Genomic DNA, 24,711 nt, shown 5'->3' on the forward strand with positions numbered 1-24,711 from the left:
CCCTGCCCTGCCCTGCCCTGCCCTGTTGGGAAGTTCTTCCAACAGTCTAATCTGGTCTTCTGACAGTGCTATTCTCATTCCCTCTTTGAAAGGACCCTTCTGGGACCACATTCTCCCTCATCTCATCTCCTCCCCTCCCTCCAGTCAGATACTCCTCGCCCAGACTAGACACAGCAGGGGAATACCCCCTTCCCCCACCCCTCCCTGAAACTAGCCCTAGCCCTGAATAACTTATAATAAAAAGCTCCCAGACAGTATTGCAGGTGGGGAGAAGAAGTTGACAGATAAAGGAAATGGGCTACAGAAAGATTAAGGGACTCCCCTAGCTGCTTGCCCAGAGTCAGCCCAGAATCAGGGTCTCTGGGGCCCCTTCCCCCTGCAGGCGATCAGTGGGAACGCACTTAGGATGACCGACTGAACCGACGACGGAAGGGGGAGTCAGGCGCTGCCCAGCAGGTCACGCGTCCAGGGAGGCGATCAACATGGCCGGCGCGCCCCGGACTGTGCTGATCTCCGGCTGCTCCTCCGGAATTGGCCTGGAGCTCGCAGTGCGGCTGGCCCTTGACCCCCGGCAGCGTTACCAGGGTAAGGGGCCCTGGGCGGGGCCTGGAGGGACAGGGGTGGGCGTGGCTCCGGAGCACCCTCCGCCCCTAGCTGTGCTTCCTCTAGCCCATCCTCTCCAGCTTCAAGTGTGGGGCTGGAAAGATCTGCGGACACATGGAGGTCCCCCTCCACTTCCCCCCATGAATCATCCTTTCATCCAACACATATTTCTTGAGCACCTACTGGGTGCCAGGCACTGTTCTAGGTGCTGGAAACAGAGCTGTGAACAAAACAGACAAAAATCCCTGCCCTCGGTAGTGGTGGAGTGCGGGGGAGGGACAGATAATAAACAGATAAACAAAAAGAAATAGTAATGCGTCTGGCAGTAATAAGTGCTGGAAGCAAAATAAAGCCTGATGGGGGAGTGGGGGGTGATATTTTTAGAAGGGCTGGCCTGCTGGAAAGGCTTCCCTGAGAAGGTTTCCTTTGCGTATTCCCCAGGATGCAAGAACTACTTCCCTGACTCTAGCTCCCCCAGCCGGCCCCAGATTACTGGCCACCATAAGCCTCTTATGTGCCCCTGACCTTGGGGGCTTAGTGAGGGCCTCTAGGCCTAGGAACTTGCCCTCCCGCTGCTCTGGAGCAAACTGCCCTGACCTGCACCCCAAACCATGAACACCCCTGACCCAGAGCAGCCTGGAGTCTGAAGTGGGCAAAGGGCTGTTGCTTAAGAGAAGGCTGCTGGGAGTGAGCCATCACCCCAGTTGGCAGAACCGTTTCTCCCAGCCCTCTGTCTTAGAGACATACACAGCTTGGAGTGAGAGTTTGAGTGCCAAGTCCTTGTGTTGGGTGTGTCCCTGGGGGAGAGCAGATAAGTGTAGAAAACTGCTAAAGGGTAACGTTTGTTGAGTGCTTCCGATGTGCCAGGTTCCCCTCTAAGTGTTTTGCATCTAGCAAGTCATTCAATCCTCACATCACCCAGTTGAGGTGGGCACTATCATTTGCCCCATTTTAGAAATGAGGAAACTGAGGCACAGAGTTCCAAAGGTACTTGCCCAAGATTACCCGGCTGAAAATGGCAGAGCTGGGGTTTGAAGCCAGGCAGCCCAGCTGCTGGGCCCATGCTCTTCACCACCAAGCTACACTGCATGTGGATGGATGTGTGTGGCCCACTGATCCACAAAGGGTCCCCGAGTCAGACAGACCTGCTCACAATATGCACGTACTGCTGTGGGTGCATGCACGGGGTGTGCGTAAATGTGTACGCAGGTGTGTGCAAACACAGTACACGTGGTGAGGCTGTGCTTGAGAGCATGGGCTCAGCACTCTGACAAACCCATGTTCAAATCTCAGTTATAACACTTGCTAGGGGTGAGCAGGCAAGGAACTTCACCTTGCCAAGCCTCAGTTGGTTCATCTGTATAATCGGGATAATAACTTTACCTAGCTGTCTTAGTTACTATTGCTGGATAACAAAATTCATGGCTTAAAACAACTACAATGAATGGTCTTTGCAGCATTATTCACAACAGTCAAAAGGTGGAAACAGCCCAAGTATCCATCAAGAGATGAATGGATAAACAAAATGTGGTATGTCCATACAATGGGAAGTTATTCAGCCACAAAGAGAAATAAAGCTCTGATGTTTGCTATGACATGGATGAACCTTGAAAACATTATGCTGAGTGAAATAAGTCAGAGACAAAAGGACTTTTTTTTTTTTTTTTTTTTGATCCCACTTATGGGAACTATCTAGAACAGGCAAATGCAGAGAGACAAATTTATTAATGCTTCCCAAGGGCTAGGGGGAGAAAGAAATGGGCAATTATTGCTGAAGGAGTACCAAGTTTTTGTTTGGGGTTATGAAAAACGTTTGGAAATGGATAATGGTGATGGTTGTACAATATGGTGTCATTAATGTCACTGAATTGTACACTTAAAAATGGTTAAAATGGCAAATATTTTGCTATATATATTTTGCTGTTAGTTGCCGTCAAGTCGATTACAACTCATGGCAACCCAGTGTGTGACAGAGTAGAACTGCTCCACAGGACTTTGTCGGCTGTAATCTTAACAGAAGCAGATCACCAGGCCTTTTCTTCTGCGGTACCATTGGGTGGGTTCAAGCCACCAACCTTTCAGCTAAGCAGTCAAGCGCAAACCATTTGCACCACCTGGGATCTTACGTATATCTTACCACAATAATTTTTTTAAACTATAGTGGTTTGTGTATCTCTCAGTTTCTATGAGTTCAGGAAGGGCTCAGCTGTGCGCTTCTGGCTCAGGGTCAATAGCTGCAGCTAGAACAAAGGGCCTTTAGACAGGGATCTCTCTCCCTTCCTGCAATCTCAGGGCTTCTCCATGTGGTCTTTCTGCCTGGGCCAGCTTGGGCTTCCTTACAACGTGGTGGCCTCTGAACAGTCAAGCTGCCGCATGATGGCTGAAGGTTTCAAGAATGAGTGTTCTACTGAGCAAGGCAGAAACTGCAGCACCTTTTCTGGCTTAATCTCAGAAGCCACACAGTGTCAATTCCACCATGTCCTATTGGTTCCCAGCTAGTCCCAAGATTCAGGGAGAAGGAGAGGACAATTAGATTTCATGTCTTAACGGGAATGTGGAAACATTCTAGGAGAGCATGTGGGAAGGGAGATATGATGTGGCCATCTTTGGAAAATAAATCAGTGACCTGTCTCATAGGGTTTTTGTGAGGACTAAATGCTGTATTGCTGAGAAAAACTGCTTAGCACAGTGCCTGGCACATAATAGATGTTCAGTAAATGGGAACTGATTATGCTCATGAAATAAATGTGGCTATTGATACCTTTGTGTGCATATATGTTGGCTCCGGGTGTGTATGCATATTTTTTCTCATGACAATATGATCTATATTTATTTATTTTATTGTCTTACTAGGAAACCCTGGTGGCATAGCGGTTAAGAGCCACAGCTGCTAACTAAAAGGTGGACAGTTCAAACCCACCAGGTGCTGCTTGGAAACCCAATGGGGCAGTTCTGCTCTGTCCTATAGGGTTGCTATGAGTCGGAATTGACTCGATAGCAATGGTTTTTTTGGTTTTACTTACTAGGCTATGAATTCCATGAGGGTGGGAACTTTGTCTATTTTATTTCATGCAATAGTCTCAGCACCTAGAACATGGCGTGGTGTGTAGTAGACGCTCAATAGATGTTTGTTGAATGGATGGATATGAGGGCTTTTGAATGTGTGTATGTAAGTGTGCATTTGTGCGTATGTGATGAATGTGGGTGTGTAAACTTGTGGGCCTCCTCTCCATCCCTCTGTGACTGCACAGATAAAATCAGAGAAATGCTCAAGCCCACACCTGGGGGGGGAGCCCAATCCCTGCCCACCTCTGCTCTCTGCCCCCAGTGGTGGCCACCATGAGGGACCTGGGAAAGAAGGGGGCACTGGAGGCAGCTGCCGGGGAGGCCCTGGGGAAGACCCTCACCGTGGCCCAGCTGGACGTGTGCAGTGATGAGTCAGTGGTCCAGTGTCTCAGCTGCATCCAGGGAGAGGAAGTGGATGTGTTGGGTGAGACCGATCAGCCCCCACGGTCACCCGCCCTTTCTCCCCTCCCAATGGAAGCACAGCTCATCACAGCAAAGTCCCTCCTGTGTCTAAGACCAGTTGGCCAAGAGCCCAGGAAACCAATTATCTTGGGACATTAGAAATAAACTGAGACCTGGGAGTGGGATGGATTTTACCGAATAGAATTTCTCTTATATGGAGAGAGCCACGTATGGTTGGGAAAATTACTTTAATGAGTCACTTGGGGAATAAAGCATGATGAAGAAACAACTCCCGGTCCCTAAAGTGTCTTCTGAGGAGGGTGGGTGTGGCTGTGTTGATGCCATTTGGGATCAGAGCTGAATTGCTCATGCATCAAAGGGGACACTGTTCCCAGTGGCCCCTTCTCCCCCCAAGGCTCAGGGTGCCCTCTGACAAATGCTAAACTATGATTAAGATCATCAAGGTTTCACATTTGCCCACCCCAGAATGGTCCTGGGCTTGGAGTGGGGCTGGGATGACTTCAACGTGACCCTCAGCTCCCCTCACTATAGTGAATAACGCTGGAGTGGGCCTGGTGGGGCCTCTGGAAGGGCTCAGCATAGCCACCATGCAGAACGTGTTTGACACCAACTTTTTTGGGGCTGTCCGTCTGGTCAAAGCCGTGCTTCCCAGCATGAAGAGGAGGCGACAGGGACACATCGTGGTGGTCAGCAGTGTCATGGGACTGCAGGGTGAGCCCTAGGACCCAGCCCTGGAAATCCCCGCCCCCCCCCCCCCCCCATATTTCACCCTCCGTAGTGTGGAAGGATGGCAAATAAGTTTTAGTTAATTCATATTCCAAAAGAGCCTGGAGAGCTGTTTCAAGGATTCTGAAACTCATAAGGAAGAAGTTCTGGGGCAGATTAACTATGTCTGTCATGATGCAGATATAGGCAGTGGTGGTATGAATGCCCAGAATCTCTCCTAATCATTCCCAAAAATCCAAAGGAATTACCAGAACTCCTTCTCTTGAGACTCCTTCCTGCCGAATGGCACCCACCAGATCCCAGAGATGGCTAGAATTAGAAGGCCTTTGAGAGCAGCAGAGAGCAGTAATTGATTAATGATGTCTGCCATGGCTTACTACGGAAACCCCCTACTTGCCATCCATGCTTCTGGGTCTTTCCTCCTTGAACCCCTCTAGATTCTTAGTCCTCCCCCTGGAAATTCCCTGGGATCTGTTCCCTCTTCAGCAGTTCCCTAAGGAACCCCCCCCCCAGTTGTCACCCTGCCATGTAGATGCTGCATCTACTCAGCCCCATCTCTGGCCCCTCTTCCTGCTGCACTTCATGATCTTAGGGCCACATTCACTGCTTAACAAGGACTGACAAGGGCCCTGCTGAGTGAGGTCTGCCCTCAGGGGCCCTGGGAGCCCCATACCCAGGTGGCCCCAGGGATTTAGAAGAAGGAAGGAAATGGGGGAGTTTCCTGAGCTGAGGGTAGGTGGGGCACTGCTGGGAAGAGGTGGCACCTGGCACCTCAAGACAACCTCATCCTGACCCCATGTGCTCCCATCCCACCATGCGATATACCCCATCATGTTGGCCCCAAACATCCCTCCATTCTGATCTTCAAAACCACTTTGCACTGTCTCCCAAAGACCCTATCACTCTGGGCCCACAAAACCTATCACCCAGACCCCCAAAACACCTTCCTGCCACCAATCCTCTCAGGTGTCATGTTCAACGAAGTCTATGCCGCCTCCAAGTTTGCCCTGGAGGGATTCTTCGAGAGTCTCGCTATCCAGCTGCTGCAGTTCAACATTTTGTGAGGCGGGGACCTGGGCAGTGACTAGTGGGAGGCAGTGAGGGGAGAGCGAAGGCGGTGAGGGGGAATTGGAAATAACAAGAGGAAGAGAGGAGATAAGGACAATGATGGGGTAAATTGAGTGAAGGAAAATGGAAGAAGTAGGGGGAGGTGAGGGCAATGATGGCGGAAATGGAAGCAGTGATGGGAAAATGGAGTCAATAATGAGGGAACTGGAGACAGTAGAGGAGGATGGAGCAGTGATGGGGAAGTGGAGGCAGTTATGGAGAAAATGGAGGCAGTGGAAGGGTGGGGAAACCCTGGGGGAATAGAGGCAGCGGAGGGGTGGGGCAGTGTTGGAGAATACAGGCAGTGGAGAGGTGAGGAAATGTTGGGGAACAGAGGCAGTGGAGAGGTGGGGCAACGCTGGGGGATAGAGGCAGTGGGAGGGGTGGGGCAGAAAGAAGGAATAGAATAATGATGGGAGAAATGAGGTGTGAGTAGGAAAGTGGGACAGTGATGGGCACAGTGGGGCAGTGAGTGGGGTGGATTGGAACTCCAGACCTCTTATCCCTGTCCCCAGCATCACCCTGGTTGAGCCAGGCCCGGTGGCCACCGACTTTGAGGGGAAGCTCCTGGAGCAGGTTTCCAGGGCCGAGTTCCCAGGCACTGATGCTGACACCTTGTGCTACTTCCGGGACATCTACCTCCCAGCCTCCAGGGAGATCTTTAGATCAGTAGGACAGAGACCTCAGGATGTGGCTCAGGTGAGTGGGAGGTGGCTCGGAAGTGTGGGACCCCGCCCCGCAGAGCCCCCCGTTTCTGGGTCCCATGGCTCAGGGCTCCGCCTCACAGGCCATCGTCAAGGTCATCGGCTCCACCCGACCACCCTTGCGCCGACAGACCAACGCCCGCTACACCCTGCTGACCGCGCTCAAAGCCGCTGACCCCTCGGGTCGTCTGTATGTGCGAATCGCTCATGGCCTTCTCTTCCGCTGGCCACGCCTCCTCGACCTCTGCCTTAGATTCCTGGCTTGCGGCTGCCCAGGAACCCGGGTGTGGCCCCGGTGAGCAGCCGCAAGGCTGACCCTCCGGGCTCCTGAACAGTCAGGCCTCTTCAGTACACACCCGTCTCTGAGGTCCTGCAGACTCTTCATTCGTTTCATTCGTTCATTCATTCATTTAGGAAACCCTGCCTGACCCGCTCTCTACCTGGGCAATGTTGAGATCCCCCAGAGCGGCCTCAGCCCCCAGCCGATTCCTCCCCAGGACACTGGTCTTCCCCAGGCGGTGGTCAGAGAGACCCCCCAGGACCTGTGGACTGAGGACTCTGGAGCAGGGAGCCAGAGCTGTGTCTGGGAAGGCGAGAGAGGCTTCCTGGAGGAGGGGGCATTGTCGTTGGTCCTTGAAGGGGGAGACAGACTGCTTCAACCTCCTAACCTCATTACACTGGGCCTGGGAATACAGGGAGGATGCAGACACCCCACCCCTCAACACACACCCAGAGCTGGTCTGACCAAGGGGTCTCCAAACTCCTCAGCACACATCTCCATCTGCAAAATATGCTTGCACACACACCAGCAATGTACATTTTTTTCATAAAATATATATCTGTAACTACTAGCAATCATTCTCAATCTCTTATATTAAAAAAATAAATAAATAAAAACCAATGGTGTTCCACCTGGGCCCCCATGGATGGTATCCCTGTGTTTCTTGGCTCTCTTCGGAAGACTCTGGAAGCAAATGGACTCTGGGTTCCAATGCTGGCTCTGCTTCTGCTCATAGGGTGACCCTGGAAATGACAGTGTGGCAACCGCAGGAAAAGACCTCATTCACTATTCCATTTCACTTGAGGATTTTGTAGTAGTTGGTGCTCAGCTACCACTTGAATGCCAAGCTCCAGGAGAAGGATTTCTATTTGTGTTATTTCTTCCTTATGAGATGGAGGCAAGCACAACCTCCCCAGTTCATAGATGAAGAAACCAGACGAAGAGTGAGGCTGTGGAGAGTGGAGTGGGAGGGCCAGGAATTGAGCCCAGGTCTGTCCAACTGCCAAGCCCACATCACACATGGTCTATGCAGGTCTGTAACGGTCTCGTGGGTGGTGCAAACAGTTAACGCTCTAGGCTGCTAACCTAAAGGCTGCAGGTTCAAGTCCCCCAAAGACACCACAGAAGAAAGACTTAGCGATCTACCTCCCGAAAAATTAGCCATTGAAAACCATATGGAGCACAGTTCTACTCTAACACACATGGGGTAACCAATGAGTCGGAGTTGACTAAATACCAACTGGGTGGATTAGTGGCCTCCTCTAGGAAAAGGGAAACTGAGTCTGGAACCCTAGAAAGCAACATCTTTGAGTCTATGCAGAGATAATGGGTGCAATTATTTGCTTGATATTTTTTGTCTAATCAACTCCTCCCCCTGCAACCCAACTGGATTTTTTTTTTTTTTTTTTTTTTTTTTTTGGCCAGTAGGAAATTTGAAGCAATCTTGGAATACCTGCAAAACAATATATGAAGTTAGATAGTGGGGGTGGTTGCACAACCTTAGGAATATATTAAACACTTTTAAATGGTGAATTTTATGATACATGAAGTGTATCTACATTTTTTAAATTGATTTTTTTAAAAAGAATATATGAAGCACAATTGTGTGGGAGGTCTTTGGGTTTGGCTTACCCCATGGATTACACCAACTGGCTTCTGGTTGTGTTGGGTTCTGCCAATGGGAGACACCAGCAGGAGATCAGAGGGTGGAAAGAGTAAGACCAGGTTATTTATCTCCTAAGCTCCCCTCATGCAGAGCCACTGTAGGTTAGCAGAATCTCTCTATCTAAGGCCCCAGCTCCAGTTTCTAGGAACCTCTCCTTCATCAGTTGCCATAAGTAGAAGCCATACAATATTTATTTGTAGGCGGAACGTTCAGCATTCGAAACTCCCTGTTCATGGACTCTTGGTGGGAAAAAACACCGGCACTTCTCCCCACCTCCCTTGCAGCTAGAGGGTGAGCATGTGACCCAGGCTCCACACATCAGGATTTAGAATTGCAAGCTTGCCACCCAAGTTAGGAAGGAGTGAAGAAGCAGGTGGCGGCAGCAGGGATCAGGGACAGCTGGTTTAGGCTGTGGTCTTAACTGCTGCCCTGAATGCCCACCTTGCTCCTGTGCAGTTTCCAAAGCTGATGATTCCATGAGCTCCCAGTATCCATCTGACAAATTCCTTTGTGGCTTAAATCATCCTGAGTCAGTTTCTGTTGCAAGGAAGAACCATCACCAATCCAGATGGCAACTGTAAAAACAAGCACAGTGGGGGAAAAAAAGCTGTTATTAAATTCTAGCTGGAAGCTATCACTGACCAACGCTGGCCAACATTCAAAAGGTGTTAAAGACACGCTATCCCTTAACTCAGATACCCTTCCTCTAGTCTTCCCCGTCTCAGCAAAGACAAATCCGTCTTTCTAGTTGCCCAGGCCAACAATCTCATAATCATCTCTAATCCCTTTCTCTTATATCTCACAGATAACCTGTCAGGAGATCCTATTCACTTGACCTGCAAGTTCTATTCAGAACCAACCATTTCTCAACACTTTCCCAGTCCTCCCTTTGGTCCAGCCACCTCATTTCTCACATGTGTTATTGTACCAACCTCCTCCCCATTTCCCACCTTCTGCCTCTGCCCCACTGCAATCCTTTCTCCGCACATCAGCCAAGAGGACCCTTCAAAAACTTCTTTTGAGTAGGTAATACATTCATCATGTTTAAAAAGCCAAAAATATTAAAAGATATTTTTAAAACCATTCTCTCACCTACCCCTGTCCTTCAACTGCCTAATTCCTATGCCCTCGCCCACTGCCTGTTATAAATTGATTGAGCTGTCTTTCTAGGTGTTCTTTCTGATTATACAAGGAAAAAAAAAACTGTGTGTATATAAACATAAAAATTCATCTCCTTTGGCACTGACCAATCTCCACATGTGAGCATGTTTTCTTCACTGCAGACTCACCAATAGCATGTTATCAGTGTTCTGGCTTTTGCCAATCCTGAGTGGCAAAAGTGCTTTGTGATTGGCTACTAACCTAAAGGTTGACAGCTCAAACCCACCCAGTGGCTCTGGAAAAGAAAAGCCTGATGCTTCCATAAAGATTATAGCCAAGAAAACTCTATGGAGCAGTTCTACTCTCTATATGCGTTGTTTTTAGTTGTCGCTGAATCGGCTCCAATTCATGGCTGCCTTGTGTATAATGGAACAAAATGTTGCCTGGTCCTGCGTCATCTTCATGATTGTTGGTATGTTTAAGTCCATTGTTGCCAACACAAGGAGCTCATCTTGCAGCACTACATCAGATAATATTCTGTTGTGATTGATAAGGTTTTCATTGGCTAAATCTTGGAAGCAGATTGCCAAGTCTTTCTTCCTCGTCTGTCTTAGTCCGGAAGTTCCTATGAAATCTGTGCACCACGGGTGATCCTGCTGGTATCTGAAATACCGGTGGCATAGCAACATGCAAGCCACCACAGTATGACAAACTGACAGAGGAGTGGAGGATATACATTTTTTTTCCTTTTCCACAAAAAAGCAGCATATTATACACATAAGTGTGAACTTTGGTTCTTTCTCTGAATAATGTATACTCAAGCCCGTTGCCAACGAGTCAGTTCCGACTCATAGCTACCCTAGAGGGCGGAGTAGAACTGCCCCACATGGTTTCCAAGGAGCAGCTGGTGGATTCGAACTGCTGACCTTTTAGTTAGCAGCCGTAGCTCTCAACCACCGTGCCGCCAGGTCTCCGAATAATATATATTGGAGGTTTTTCCTTATCAGCCCAAGCAAACGTTCTCACTGTTTTGGAGAACTGCAGTGTAGTCCTTCCGGTAGATGGATGATAATTTATGCAATCAGTCCCCCTACTGATGGGTACTTGAGCTCTTCCCAATCTTTTGCTATTTTTTAAACGTCTGCAATGAATAGCCTTATGTTCATATGTCATTTCACACGTGTGCAAGTATGTCTGTAGGGGGATTGCTTGGCCAAAGAATCTATGCATTTGTAATTTTTATGAAAATGAAAATTCATCTCCTTTGGGGTTGACCAATGTCCATATGTGAGCACACTGGCTTCTCTGCCACCCCACCGACAGTGTGTTAACAGTGTTTTGAGTTTTTTTTGCCAATCTAATGGGTAAAAATTGGTATCTCAGTGTGGTTTAAACTTGCATGTCTCTTATTATGAGTGAGGCCAAATTTTTTTTGTATGTGAAAGAACATTTTGTGTCACATTTTTTGTGGACTTTCTGCTCACATCTTTGGCTCACTTTTTCCAGTTGGATTGTTGATATTTTTCTTATCAATTCCTAGAAGCTCTTTATATATATATATATATATATATATATATATATATATATATTTTGGAGTCTGCTATGAAGTTCAAACACTTTTTCCCAATTTGCTTATTTTTATATTGTGGAATTATTAATATTTTTTAACCATTTGGATGTAAAGTCATAGTAAGAAAGGACATACCCAGATTGATCCTACTAAAACAGAAGTCAGATAATGTCGCTGCTCTGCTCATAACCCCCCACTGGCTTCCCATCTTACTTAGATTCAAATCCATAACTATGAGGCCACCTAGATGATCTAACCCATGAATATTTGTCTCAAATTATCTCTCCTCATCGCCCACTTCATTCCAGCAACACTGACCTCCTCACTATTTCTTAAACACTTCATGTATGTTCTCACCTCAGGGCCTTTGCAATTGCTATTCCCTCTACCTAGAATGCCCTTCCCCAGATGTCCACGTGACTTGCTCCCTCACCCCCTTCAGGTCTCTGCTCAAATGTCACCTCCTCAGAGAGGCCCTCTGTGATCACCACAAAATAGCACCCTGCCACTCTTTCCCCTTCACCTGCTTTATTTCTAATCACCCAATATTTGCTACACTTATTTGTCTCTTACCTGTCTCCACCCACCAGAATGTCAGCTCTATGGGGAAGGGATTGTTGTTACAGTTGTATACCCAGCACCTACAACAGTTTGTGGCAAAATAAGTTTCTGTTAAATGAATGAATGAGTGGGTGAATGAGTGCACCAAATACTATCTCCTTGACCTAATCAGGATTAAGAGATTTTGAAAGCAGCAGCACAAAGAGACACATACACACCAATGTTCATTGCAGCCCTATTCACAATAGCCAAAGAGTAGAAATAACCTAAGAGTCCATCAACGAATAGACAGATAAACTAAATATGATGCACATGTACAATGGAATACTACACAGCCAGTAAGAGAAACGAAATCCTACAACATGGATGAACCTCCAAAACCTGACACTCGATGAAATAAGTCAATAACAAAAGAACAAATACTGTTAACCTCACGTACATGAAAAGATAAGAATAGGCAAATGCAGAGACTAAAGCTTATTAGTGGTAACCAGGGGTGGGAGGGAGAAAGAAAGAGGGAGCCATTGTTTAGGAAGCAGTGAGTGTTTATGGTGATGGGAAATATGGCAATGATTATGAGTGGCGGTTGCACAACGTGATTAATGTAATTGATATCACTAAATTGTTCACCTGAAAAAAGTTCGATTGACAAATGCTGTGTTATATATATTTTTACAACAATTAAAATTTTATTTCTTTCAGTTTCCCAAAGTACCATGCTCCATATCCCTTCCAGGTCTTTCCACAGGCTGTTCCCTCCACCTGAAACAGAATCATCTTTGCTCTCCCACCCAACTCTTCGCCTGATTGACATTATCTTTCAGGTCTCAGCTTAAATGCCACTTCCTCTTGGAAGTCTTCCCTGACTCCTCGAGCTGAGTGGGCTGTGGGCTCTCTGAGGGTGGACATCACTCTCAATTCATGGTGCTTTCAGACTCATGGTATTAACACCGTGTACTCAACTCCAAGGAGTCTCCCTGGGTGGCGCAAACAGTTAATGCACTCAACTGCTAACCAAAAGGTTGGAGGTTCAAGTCCACCCAGAGGCACCTCAGAAGAAAGACCTGCTGATCTGCTTCTGAAAAATCAGCCATTGAAGACCTTGTGGGTTGCAACTAATGTCACAAAACAATTTGCGTATAAAAATTTTTTAATGAAAAAGAAATTTATACTGTAAAACTTCACCTAAAACACAATAAAGTTTAAAAAAAGAAAACCCTATGGAGCACAGTTCTAATCTGCCACACGTGGGGTCACCGTAGGTCCAAATCGTTTCCTCTAAAGGATGCTGATAAATTATTCTGATCCTTCCTTCCCTTTAGCAACAGGCTTCTCCTTAAAATTCTCACCAGCAGAGGCCTCCTTGGTCCAGGAGGGGAGGCGCGTGATATCCTCAGAGGTCAGGGAGAAGGCCAGCTCCTGAGCCTTGGAGAAAGCGGTTGAGGTGATCACAGAAGACCTCAGGGACTGGGAAGAGACTGGAGGAGCTTGGGCTGGGACTGGGAGTGGCCAAGCTTGCACGTCCTGGAGGCCCAGTCCAAGCTGAGAAGCTTCCGACACCTCCTACCGGGGCAAGAAATGTCACCTCTCGGAGCCTCAGTTTTCTCGTCTGTAAAACGGAATTGTTGCTGGGGAGAAAGTCCAAAGTGTCTGCGCTTTGGAGGTGCTTAGTAAATAACGGCCTTTAATTGTTAGTTTGATACTGGTATTTTCCCTTGGCCGCCTGGGTCCTGTCCGGCCTTTCCCTGAAGTTTTGGGCTCAAAGCCCTTGGAAAGGGGGCGAAACCAGGGGCCACACATCCCGGCAAGTTCGTCCCTTCCACCCCAGCCTCCTCGGCGCACACGAGGGTGGGGCCAGCCGGGTCCCAGGAAAGGGAAGGCAGGCGGAATCTGAGCAGCGCAGCAGCTGCTCTGGTCTTGCTGCCAAGGTCCCCTCCCTCCACCATCGGCATTCCTGAGGTGGGAGGCTGAGCGCCTCTCCCTGGCTGGAGGAAGGCTCGCTGGCGCCCTCTCGTGGCCAAGTGCGAGAGGCTGGCCTTGTCCACTAATCCCCGGTCCGGCCAGGCCACAGTCCCAGGGAACCTGGGTGGATGGGGTCCGACAGCTACTCCCAATCCCTACCCTCGTTGGGCTCCCACTCAAACCCCAGTTTGTGAGCCCAGCTCCATCACTTAACTTTCTGTGTGACTCTGGGCAAGTCACTTATCCTCCTTGTGCCTCAGTTTCCTAGCTGCACGATTTTCATCTGCAGAGTGGGGTCGGTGGCAGCCCCTAATTCACTGAGTTGCTGAGAGTATTAAAAGAGACTTTTTTTTTTTTTTTTATCCAGGCGAGCCCAAATAGGGTAAGAGCTCAACAAATATCTGCTCCGTCCAGCAGGGACCCCTGTGCTGCTCACTGCTGTGTTCCCAGCGCCTACAGCCAGGCCAGGTACACAGTAGCTGCTCAGTAAATCAAAGATGTGCTGAAACCGTGCGGAACTGTGCACTACAGATTAATAAGCAAACACAAGTAAGCCCATACCTACCTTGCTTACTGTAAATCCATGTGCACTTTGCTAACTGGTTAACCTGCCCCTGCTGGGTGACACAAGCAGCTTGTGATCAGCTGCTAACCTAAAGCTTAGCAGTTCAAACCCATCCAGCAGTGCCACAGAAGAAAGTCTCTGCAAACTGCCTCTGTAAAGATTACAGCCAAGAAAACCCCATGGAGCACAGTTCTACTCTGTAACACGTGGGGTCACCATGAGTAGGAATCGACTCTAGGGCAAGGGGTTTGGTTTGGTTTGGTGTAGGGCTGGGGTGGGGGAGGAGATAGATGTGTGAGATGTGAGCTCCTGATATCACTCATTCATTCTGCACCCACTCACACCTTCACCTACTCACTCATCGAGTGGCAAGCCTGTCCTCGTTTGTCCTCAGTGTGTTTCCTGCCTCCTCTGCTGCTCTTGGGCACCCAAGGGCAGTTTTCCCCTTCCTGAGCAGAGGCCAAAGTCACAACAAAACCTCGAAGGTGCCACAGGCCTCATCATCCTTCAGAAAGGCTTAGATGTGCTTGCTTACCTGGCAAGGATCCCTGCTCCCTGAGACAGAGATGCTGAGACTGGGAGGAGGAGGTGAGAGTGGAAGGGATTGAGGGGAGAGCCCTTGATACTCCTTTGGACAGACACTTTGGATAACCTCCAGTCCTAGAGGGGGATGGGGACACCTGGTGGGGAGGTACAGACATGAAGGGAAAAGCTCACCCCCAGCCAAGGGAGAGTGGAACAAAATCATTGGTGGGGATGGCAGTAGATGTGCGGCCACAAATGGACACCAATGTTCTCAAACAAAAAACCAAACCCGTTGCCATTGAGTCGAGTCAATTCCAACTCATAGTGACCCTATAGGACAGAGTAGAACTACCCATGGGGTTTGCAAGGAGAGGCTGGTGGATTCAAACTGCTGACCTCTTGGTTAGCAGCCAAGCTCTTAACGACTTCTCCATCAGTGCTCCACCAGTGTTCTAGAACCTTCCAAACTGAGTCTCCCCTGCTTCCCTGAGCCAGGCCTTAATTTGATTCTGTGGATTCTTTGCTTCATAAGAGATTGTTTATCGTCAGAACCTCTCAGCCTGGATTCAAATTTTCCGCTCCCTGGCTGCCTGACATGGGAATGTTTCCCATCCTCTTGGGGCCTTAGTTTTCTCACCTGTACTATGGGGTGGCAATTCTTACTCCAGAGTTGCTGAGAGGCTTACACAAGTGCACATAAAGCATGTAGAACAGAGTCTGGCACGTAGTAGGTGCTCAACAAATGCCTGAGGAATGAATGACTAGATTCCTTCCACCCTCTTGGTTTCCAAGTCATAGTCCATTCTAACAAGCTTGGTTTTCCAGTCCTCCACCAAGATGCAGTCTGGAAAGTAAGTGGGGGCTCACTCACTTATGGAAAGCTGTGGCATTTGAGGAGAAAGTACGCTTAGGCCCTTTACAAGTTCTCAGCCAATGTCCATCACATGGGCAGTGGTTTTGTCTGGTTGCTCTGTGCTCTGCCCTTAGCGCTTTATAGGACTACAGGCTCCTAATAGATGCTTAGTAAACTTTACCGGATAAATGCATACTGCACTAGATCCCTAGGGCTGCCGTAACAAACCACAAAATAAGTGGCTTTAAGGAACAGAAATATGTTGTCTCACAGTTCTAGAGGATGTTGCTTTTGTGCGCCATTGAGTCAATTCTGACTCTGTCCTATAGGACAGAGTAGAATTGCCTCATAGCATTTCCAAGGCTGTATGTAAATCTCTACGGAAGAAGGCTATCGCATCTTTCTCCTGTGGAGCAGCTGAGTGCTTAACCTCTGTGCCACCAGGGCTCCTATTTCTAGAGAATCCATCACCACCACCCATTGCAGTTGAGTCGATTCTGACTCATAGTGACCCTATAGGACAGAGTAGAACTGCCCCATGGGGTTTCCAAGGAGCGGCTGGTGGATTCGAACTGCCAACCTTTTGATTAGTAGCTGAGCTCTTAACAACTACTGCACCAAGGCTCCATTTTTACAGAATAGGAGTCTAAATTTAGGGTCATGCTCTAGAGGAAGAATCTTCTTTGTCTCTTCCAGCTTCTGGTAGCCCCAGGCATTTCTTGGCATTCCTTGGCTTAGCATCTTCTCCTGGCATCTTCTTCTGTGTGTGTCTGTCTATTCTCTTCTTTTATGAGGATGGCACTCAGATTGGATTAGGACCCACCTTACTCCAGTATGACCTCATGTTAACTGGTAACACCTTCAAGGGCCCCATTTCCAAACAAAGTCACACTCACAGGTCCTGGGGGGTTAGGACTTCAACATATCTTTTGTGGGGACATCACTCAATTGATAACATATATTATTGTTTTGGGGGCTCTGGAGCCCTCCAATAGGCAAAATTCCCCAAGCTAGTGTGATAGACTTCACAGTATAGAGCAGACCCAGACAGGCTTCTCTGCAATCCTGACGGAGTTCTTGTGGCCACGATCACAGGGGGATGGCTTCCCAGAGGGCAGACGTTACAGAGCCAGTACAACACTCTCTTGAATGGGCACGTTAAACAGCCAGCGAGAATCACGTGGAGACAGAGAAAGCCTTCTTCCAGGAATGCTTCAAGCATGATGTGTTTTCTTCCCTTGTTTAATATGTATAATTCGTCTTCTGGAAAAGGAGCCCAGAGAGCTTGGCGTGACTTACTTAGGGGCAATGGACAATGGTCACAATTCACCAAGTGTAATTGTCTCCTGCGAGAAGGGAGAGAACCATGTGTTACATGCTGGGTGCAGAAAGCCTTGAGGCCCAGCAAGGGGACTTTCTCAGAGGTTTCTTTATGGTGGGTGCTGGGGCCAGACAGCTAAATGTCACATGGCTACTGTCACCAGGGAATCTGTTTGGGAAATTGAAACACCATTTGAGCAGCCACCTCAGAAACTCTTCGGTTTCAAAAGGACAGAGGTAGGGACAAGCTCTTGGGGGTAGGAGAGGCGGAAGTGTCTTCCTGTCCCTCCCGGCCAATCCCAACTGAGCTCGAAGTTCAGTGTCCTGGGTCCACATGGCCTAGGAGCCTTGCTGGGGGAGTGGAGGGTTTCAGGATCAGGCCCCTGTGGATCATGGGAGGAGTAATCCTTCTGCCATTCCGGTCCCTGATGGCAGGAGCTGGGGCACTTGTCAATGCAACCGTCCTCCAGGCCCCCTTGGAAGTTTGGCAGCAGAGGGAGGAGCAGCCCCTTCCACTCCCCTGGGATTTACAGGAAATCTTTCCCCACACCCGTTTAGATATTAACTTATCCAGGACAGGCCAAAGCAAATACGCTAGGGCTGGTGAGGCAAGAGGACAGACACATTGCTCTCCCACCAGCCATGGACATACCCTGGCCCCTGGGGCTGATTCTACTCCTCTTGGGGACCCCCCTCACCCATGCGGAGCCCCTGTGAGTCTGGGGAGCTGAGGGAGCTCACCTGGCTTCCTGAACCTCTGGCACCCGTGTGATCCCCTGCCTGTGACGCCGGGTGTCACTGCTGCTTCCCCACGTGAGTCCCTGCATGCATCTGTGTTTGTCTACCGGCAGGTATATCCTGGTGACCCCCCGAGTCTTGCGGGTCGGCAGCCCCGAGAACATCCATGTCCAGGCCCACAGTGACTCCAAGCAGCCTCTCACTGGGCCCCTGAAGGTGAACATCACCATATGGGACTTCCCCAGGAGGAGTACTATTGTGGCTCATCACCAGCTGACTCTCTCGACCGGAAACCACTTTATGGACCAGGCCCCCATATCGGTGGGTGACAGACCAGGGTGGGTGGTCATAAAGGGAGGCTCTGAGTCAGCAATGAGGGTAGAAGGGGCAGACTCTAGGGAACCTTCCATGGAGGGACACTGGAGAGTAGATGCAAGGCCTGGATGCACTTACTGCTCCTTTCATGTCCTCTCCATTTAGAAATCAAAAGTTCCCTAAGACTGGGCCCTAAGAAGGGCTGCCATTTGCCCATATGAGGGTCTCTGTATGAGTTATAAGGAGTCCCTGGGTGGTACAAATGGTTAACATGCTCATCTGCTAACTGAAAGACTGGAGATTCCAGTTCACCCGGAGCCTCCTTGGAAGAAAGGTCTGGCGATCTACTTCTAAACAGTCAGCCATTGAAAACCCTGTGGAGCATAGTTCTGCTCTTACACACTTGTGATCGCCATGAGTCGGAATCGCCATGAGTGGATTCTGACTCAGTAGCTACTGGTATTGGTGCAAGTTGTGAAAAGTGCCCCCTACTGGTGGGCGCATGGCAAGCAGATGGTGCTTTGGTGAGAAGGAAAAGCGCCCCTTCCTCTGGGTGGCTTGGGGAGCTGAGTGTGAGCTGGATCTCAGCACTCCTTTGTGCAGTGAGCTACCTGTACAGCTGTAAATGGCAACCCTCCTCCCAAAGGATGAGCGAGAGCTCCCTCACTTGATTGCTTCCCCCAAGATCTGGCCCACAGCCCTGCCTCCAGGGAGGGAGACCCCTTCATGGCCTGAGGAGTGTGGGGATCTCTCTCCAGATTCCTGAGAGCCTGGTATACCCCCCCAAACTGGGACAGCAGTATGTCATCATCCGGGCAAACTGGGTGCCCACTTCGGTCTCCTCGTTCATGGAGAAGATTGTGCTGGTGGTTCCCCAAGCTGGCTACATCTTCATCCAGACAGACAAGACCATCTACACCCCTGAACACTTGGGTACAGCGCCCAGCACTCGGCCTGGGGCAAGCCCTGACTCCTCCCCCCAACTCCCTCCAATGCCCCTAAAGTCTTCTCCACCTCTCAAGGCCTCCTTCTGCCCAGGATTCCCCCACAGCCCAATGTCCTTGGGTCTCCCACCCCTCTCCAAACTCTCCCTCCCTCCCTCTGCCCCATGCTCAGAGTCTTCACTTCTCCAGTTCAGTACAGAGTGTTCACTGTGGACCACAAGATGGATCCTGTGAGCAGAACATTCACTCTGGACATCAAGGTGGTCTCTCCTGATGGGTGGTGGATCCCAGACACTGGGATTATGTCCCAAGATTTGCTGAATTGCTAGGAGTGTGAGCCACAAGGGCCCTCCCAGAGGGCAGTAGACAGTCCCACCCCCTGTCCCCACAGAACCCAGAGGGGATCACGGTGATCAGCCAGAGTCTGATGGCCAAGGATGGCTTCTACGCAAGCACCTTCCACCTCCCAGAGCTTGTCAGGTGCCCTGTCCCTGCCTTTCCAGCCCCACTGGAGCACCTGGGAGCTGAGCTGGGAGCCCTAGCCATGGGGTATGGGCTGCCTTCTCAGACATTTCTTGTAACGTGTGCCTCAGTTTTGGGACCTGGAGCATTGAAGCCAGTTACCAGAGTGCGGCCCAGCAGACGTTCAAGACAGCTTTTGACGTGAAGGAGTATGGTGAGAATGGTGTGACCAGGAGGCAAAGATGGGGCAAGCAAGGAACAGAGCTAGGAACAGGAAGGAGGGCTCAAGAGGAGACAGCCTGAGCTGGACCACATTTTCCAGCCCCTGGGGTTCATCAGAGTCACTGAGGAAGGAGCAGAGCAAGGAGGGGATGAGGGGTGGAGTAGAAATGCTGATGGTTCCCACTGCCTTTATCCCACCCAGTCCTCCCATTTTTCGAGGTCCAGCTGACCCCAAACAAGACTTTCTTCTACCTCAGTGATGAGGCTTTGGGTGTCAACATCCAGGCCTGGTGAGTTGCCCTTTTACCCCCAGCCCTGCCAGAGGACCAGACACATCAAGAAACTGAACGGGCAAGAGAGGAGGGCCACCTCTGTAGCACTTAGTCTGGTACAGTCACTCCTTGCCACCCTGAGACACTCTAAACCACCTATGTTTCCCCTTGAGGTTATACAGACCATCTCTTCAGGCCTATGAGGTGGTAGAGGTCTCCTTGTCTACCCAATAGGGCTGTACAGGTCACATCTGCCACCTCACGAGGTTGTTCAGATTATTTCTGAAGGTCCACCTTTGCCATTGTATGAGGTTGCCCGGACCATCTCTGCAGCCCTGTGCAATTGGAAATGTCACATATTCTGCCTTACGAAATTTACAGACCATCTCCATGGGTCTAAGAGGTTGTGCAGGCCATGTCTGCCACTCTTTGAAGTTGTACAGACAACTCCTGCAGCTCTAAGATGCTGTACAGGCCACTTAGTCTGCCTGATGAAGTTGCAGAGGCCACCTCTGCCATGGGTTATCAGACTGTGTGTGGCTCCATATGGTTACACAGCCCATCTCTGCCATCTTGTGAAGTTGCACAGGCCACATCTATAACCAATGAGACTGAATGGAACATATTGGCCACCTCCCAGGATTTTGTCGGTCAGCAATGAAACCTAAGTTTTCAGGGATCATCTCTGACTCTTGCAAAGTTGCACGGTCCCGTGATGTCATATAGGCTATCTCTGCAGCCCCGTGAAGTTGTGTGGGTGCTTCAGAGCCAGTGAGATGGCCCTCTCTCCCCCAGGTATATATTCAACAAACCGGTGGATGGACGTGCTCTGGCCATCTTCGGGGTGAAGCTGGATTCCCGCCGGATCCCCATCCAAAGCTCCCTGCAGAGGGTGGAGGTGACTGAATCCCACTCCCTCCCCCACTTTCCGCCAGGAGACCCTCTTCCTTTCCCCCAAGAAACCATCTTCTCTTCCACTTTTCTGCGCTAAGAATAGGTCCTCGAAGGCCTGGGCCACGCCTCACTACAGAAAGACACTCTGATGGCCGCTTTCCAGGGCCTGGAAGAAGACTTCATTGGGGCCTCAATCTATGTCAACGTCACAGTGTTCTCCACAGGTGACGCCCTCACCCAGGTCCCTGGCTGAGGTCCCAGGACATCTGCATTCCTTCCCAGCCCAGGCATCTGCCCACATGACCTTAGCCTATCTCATAGCCTTAGTTTTCTCATCAGAGAAATGGGAAGTTACTAGAAAAGCTGGTAGGAGCTGAAATTGTGTTATTGTCTTTTCCTACCTTCACCAAAATGGAACCCCATACCACATCTCTGCCACTTCCCCAGGAAATTAAGCTTCTTCTATAGGCCTCCATGATCCTCCTGTCTCCACAGGGGGAGAGATGGTCCAGACAGAGACCTCGGGAGTGAAGATTGTCCAGAGCCCATACAACATCAAGTTCGTCAAGACGCCCCAGTATTTCAAGCCAGGGATGCCGTTTCACTTTAAGGTCAGGGTCTGGGCTCACTCCACCCAGGGACTCAGGGCCCTCGCCCTAAAACAGACACCCAGAAAACAAAAACCCACACTGGAATCGTCTGTCCCCAAAACTAATCTGCCTGAAATTTGAGTCTGTCATTCTTCCCAGGCCAATTCCAAGGTCCCCTCAAGTCTTAATCTGGGTCCCCCTGGGTTGGCTGATGGCTCCAGAGTTTCTCTATAGAGGGCTCAGGGGCCACAATCAGGCTGGAGGGTGTTGTTTGAAAGTTTATCTTGCACAGCAAGTTTGCTGTTTTTACACGTACATTAATTTGGGGGTGGCTTTGAGAGGTCTGAGGGACATTAGGAAGGCTAGAGCCATCCCTGGGTGACAATCCTATTCCATTTTTCTTCAGTCCTCCATGTCTCCTCCTACCCCACCACCCTCAGTTCTCTCCCCAGGGCACACCAAGATCCAGGGCCCCATATATACTTGTGCACTGAAAAACTTCAGGGGGTGCCATTCATAGAGACTCTCATAGGAATGGTACTCCTGGTGTACAAGGCAGTCCTATTCAGGTTGCATTCCTAGTTCTCACCTCTCATGCCAGGCCACCACCAGGCCTGTCCTTCATCTCACCCCAGATTTCATCCCAGGTCTTTGTCTCAAGCCCTGATGGGTCCCCAGCCTCCAGAGTCCTCATCCACTGCCAAGACCAGAAAGTGCGCACCTCAGCCAATGGGGTGGCTGCTCTGACCATCAACACAGAGGCAGCTCTGGACAAACTCCACATCCAGGTACCAACCTTATAGGGCAGGGATGGTGGGACTGGAGCTGTGTGAGCTGGAAAGGTGGGGGTTTACTTGTCCATCACTCTTCCTAGGTAAAAACTGATGAGCCTCTCCGGCCAGAGGAGCAGGCATCAGCCAGCATGACGGCTCAGCCTTATTCAACTCAGGATGGGTCAGGGAACTTCCTGCATATCGAGGTAAAGACATTGGGCACAGAAATTGGCAGCAGCATTCAGCTGAGTCTCAACACAAGGCATCGGAACCCTGAAACCAAGGACGAGATCACCCACTTCACCCTGCTGGTGAGGGACTAGGACCAGGGCCTGAGCCAAGAAATTTGTTCTCTGGAACAACTCTAACTAGCTAGGTTGGAGGAATTATGAGCCAAGGTCTGAAGGTGGGAATACTCTGGGGTGGGTTCAGACAAAGGAGCTGAAGCAAAGGGACTGTGGACCCTCCTGGTGGGCTGAGACAGCCTCAGGGAAGGAATGGCCCTACTATTCTCATCTTGGCCTCCCTTGTCTCCAAGGTCCTGAGTAAGGGTCAGATTGTGCACACCAAACATCAGCTAAAAATCCCGGGAGGAGTTTACACGTCAACTATTATTGATGTGACTCCAGAGATGCTGCCCTCCTTCCGCATCCTGGCCTTTTATTTACTGCCCAGGGGAGCAAGCCAGGATCCTGAGCTGGTGGCTGATTCCATATGGATTGATGTGAATGACAAATGCATGGGAACGGTGAGACAAGTGCCTCGAAGTTGTACTTCACCATCATAAAGCTCCAGATATGTTCGGTACAAGTTCAGGGGTTCCCAGTCTGTGGGACAGAGGAGAGGAAGAAAGGGGGATGTGGCCTTAAGAGCTCATCCTAGGGGGTGACTAAGATGCAAATAAATGTGTGGACTTGCAATTTGCCTGATGGAGCTCCCAGTAGGGGGGATGACCTGAAAGTGGAGTTGGGGCAGCCCCTAGGAAACCTATGGGCCCCTCTCCCTGACACCTCTCTTTCTCCTGGCTCAGCTGAAGGTTGGCTTGAAGAATGAAGGAATCTTCCATCATTTTGAGCCCAATAATCAGGTGGAACTGAAGGTGACAGGTGATGCAGAGGCCACAGTGGGGCTAGTGGCTGTGGACAAGGCTGTGTATGTTTTGAACAGCAAACACAAGCTCACTCAGAAGAAGGTGAGAGGATATGGGTTTTGCGCCAAGAGGCTGCCTGGGGATTCTAGATGTAGCCTTGGCTTCTTCAGCTTTAAAATGGGCAACATCAATGGTTGTAAGGATTCAAGGAGATGGTGCACAGCATAGCAACTGCCAGGTGGTAAGAGCTCAGTAAATGGGAGATGCTGTGAGAATTATTATTTGAGCAAGCAATTACTATGCACTGTTGCTCCTTCCCTAGAGGGGTAAAACAGGTTCCAAATCCATATTCCCCTCTTGACCCCCAGGTCTGGGATGTGGTGGAGAAGCATGACATTGGCTGTACAGCAGGCAGTGGGAAAAACAGACTTGCTGTGTTCAAGGATGCTGGATTGGACCTAAAGATCAGCACAGGAATGGGCACCTTGACAGACTCAGGTACACACTGGGAGGGAGGGACAGGAGGAGGGCAGGGATGGGGAAGTGCTGCTAAGTGGTTAGGAAAATGGTCTTTGGAGTCAGATAGACATGTGTTAAAATCCAGACCCTTCACCTTACCACAGACCAGCCACATTCCCTTTCTGGGTTTCATTGTCTTTATCCGTAAAATGAGGATAATAGAAATAACTTACTGTGTGTTCATTAAGATACAGGTTTGGTCATGTGAATCAGAGATACAAATTTACAGTGGTTTAAACAAGGTGGAAGTCTATTTCTCAGTTAGTAACAGTCCAGGGACTCAGGCTCCTTCTAGCTTGTTGTTCTGCCATATTCCAAGATGGTACACCATGACCTAACGCCAGGCAGCAGGATGGATGGAAGGAAAAAAGGGAAGGTACTCTCTCACTTCTCATCGGCTAGAACTCAGTCACACAGCCCTCCCTAGGAAGGCTGAGAAATGTAGTCCTTATTCTGGGTAATATATAAAAGATGATGGTTTAATTGCCACAGAAGAGTGAGTAGAATGGATATTGGGGACAACTAGGAGTGTCTTCTTTTAGCTCTAAATAACGACACTAATAACAATTCTATTTACTACATTTTTGACCCTGTGCTAAGTACTTTTATATGCACAACTTTATTAATAAAGCTATAAAACCATTTTACACAGCTAGGGAAACTACGGCCCAGAAAGGTTAAGTGGCTTACTCAAGGGCACACAGCTTTTACGTGGTGAATCCTGAATGTGAAGAGAATGTGGGATGAAGTGAGGTGATGGCATATAAAGCACTGAGCATATAGTAAGAATTCAATTTAATATCATCAAGGATGTTGAAAATGATCTTAACAATTGCCCTCTCAGTTCTTGTTCTCCCCCC

General features: G+C 49.4%; 3 protein-coding genes across 4 annotated transcripts in view; 2 read left to right on the forward strand and 1 right to left on the reverse strand.

Moving 5' to 3' along the window:
* COL5A3 (collagen type V alpha 3 chain) overlaps window positions 1-509 on the reverse strand; it is a 44,542-nt gene extending 44,033 nt beyond the window's left edge. For both annotated transcript variants that reach the window (XM_049876813.1, XM_049876814.1), the window contains exon 1: window positions 402-509. The gene's annotated coding sequence lies outside the window, so the exon portion shown is untranslated. The remainder of the gene's footprint in view (window positions 1-401) is intronic.
* On the forward strand, window positions 483-7,440 carry RDH8 (retinol dehydrogenase 8). The gene is made up of 6 exons (XM_049876815.1): window positions 483-585; window positions 3,932-4,093; window positions 4,624-4,803; window positions 5,785-5,878; window positions 6,441-6,624; window positions 6,713-7,440. The coding sequence occupies exons 1-6, from the start codon at window positions 483-485 to the stop codon at window positions 6,926-6,928; spliced, it is 939 nt and encodes a 312-aa protein (XP_049732772.1). The 3' UTR covers window positions 6,929-7,440.
* A 10,234-nt stretch (window positions 7,441-17,674) lies between these two features.
* Window positions 17,675-24,711, forward strand: part of LOC126071203 (complement C3-like) — a 28,807-nt gene continuing 21,770 nt past the window's right edge. The window contains exons 1-15 of the mRNA XM_049875448.1: window positions 17,675-17,745; window positions 17,884-18,091; window positions 18,844-19,018; window positions 19,219-19,259; window positions 19,421-19,509; window positions 19,623-19,705; window positions 19,916-20,003; window positions 20,781-20,883; window positions 20,983-21,103; window positions 21,375-21,490; window positions 22,105-22,257; window positions 22,344-22,553; window positions 22,781-22,990; window positions 23,273-23,434; window positions 23,701-23,830. Of these exons, the coding sequence (XP_049731405.1) occupies window positions 17,675-17,745; window positions 17,884-18,091; window positions 18,844-19,018; window positions 19,219-19,259; window positions 19,421-19,509; window positions 19,623-19,705; window positions 19,916-20,003; window positions 20,781-20,883; window positions 20,983-21,103; window positions 21,375-21,490; window positions 22,105-22,257; window positions 22,344-22,553; window positions 22,781-22,990; window positions 23,273-23,434; window positions 23,701-23,830 (1,960 nt within the window). The remainder of the gene's footprint in view (window positions 17,746-17,883; window positions 18,092-18,843; window positions 19,019-19,218; window positions 19,260-19,420; window positions 19,510-19,622; window positions 19,706-19,915; window positions 20,004-20,780; window positions 20,884-20,982; window positions 21,104-21,374; window positions 21,491-22,104; window positions 22,258-22,343; window positions 22,554-22,780; window positions 22,991-23,272; window positions 23,435-23,700; window positions 23,831-24,711) is intronic.

This window comes from Elephas maximus, chromosome 3 (genome assembly GCF_024166365.1).
Source record: "Elephas maximus indicus isolate mEleMax1 chromosome 3, mEleMax1 primary haplotype, whole genome shotgun sequence".
Taxonomy (NCBI): Eukaryota; Metazoa; Chordata; class Mammalia; order Proboscidea; family Elephantidae; genus Elephas; species Elephas maximus.

Coding starts and splice junctions, on each gene's coding strand:
- RDH8 (XM_049876815.1), top strand. CDS start 483: ATGGCCGGCGCGCCCCGGACTGTGCTGATCTCCGGCTGCTCCTCCGGA. Junction 4,804..5,784: donor CAGTGTCATGGGACTGCAGG/GTGAGCCCTAGG, acceptor CAATCCTCTCAG/GTGTCATGTTCAACGAAGTC. Junction 6,625..6,712: donor GACCTCAGGATGTGGCTCAG/GTGAGTGGGAGG, acceptor TCCGCCTCACAG/GCCATCGTCAAGGTCATCGG.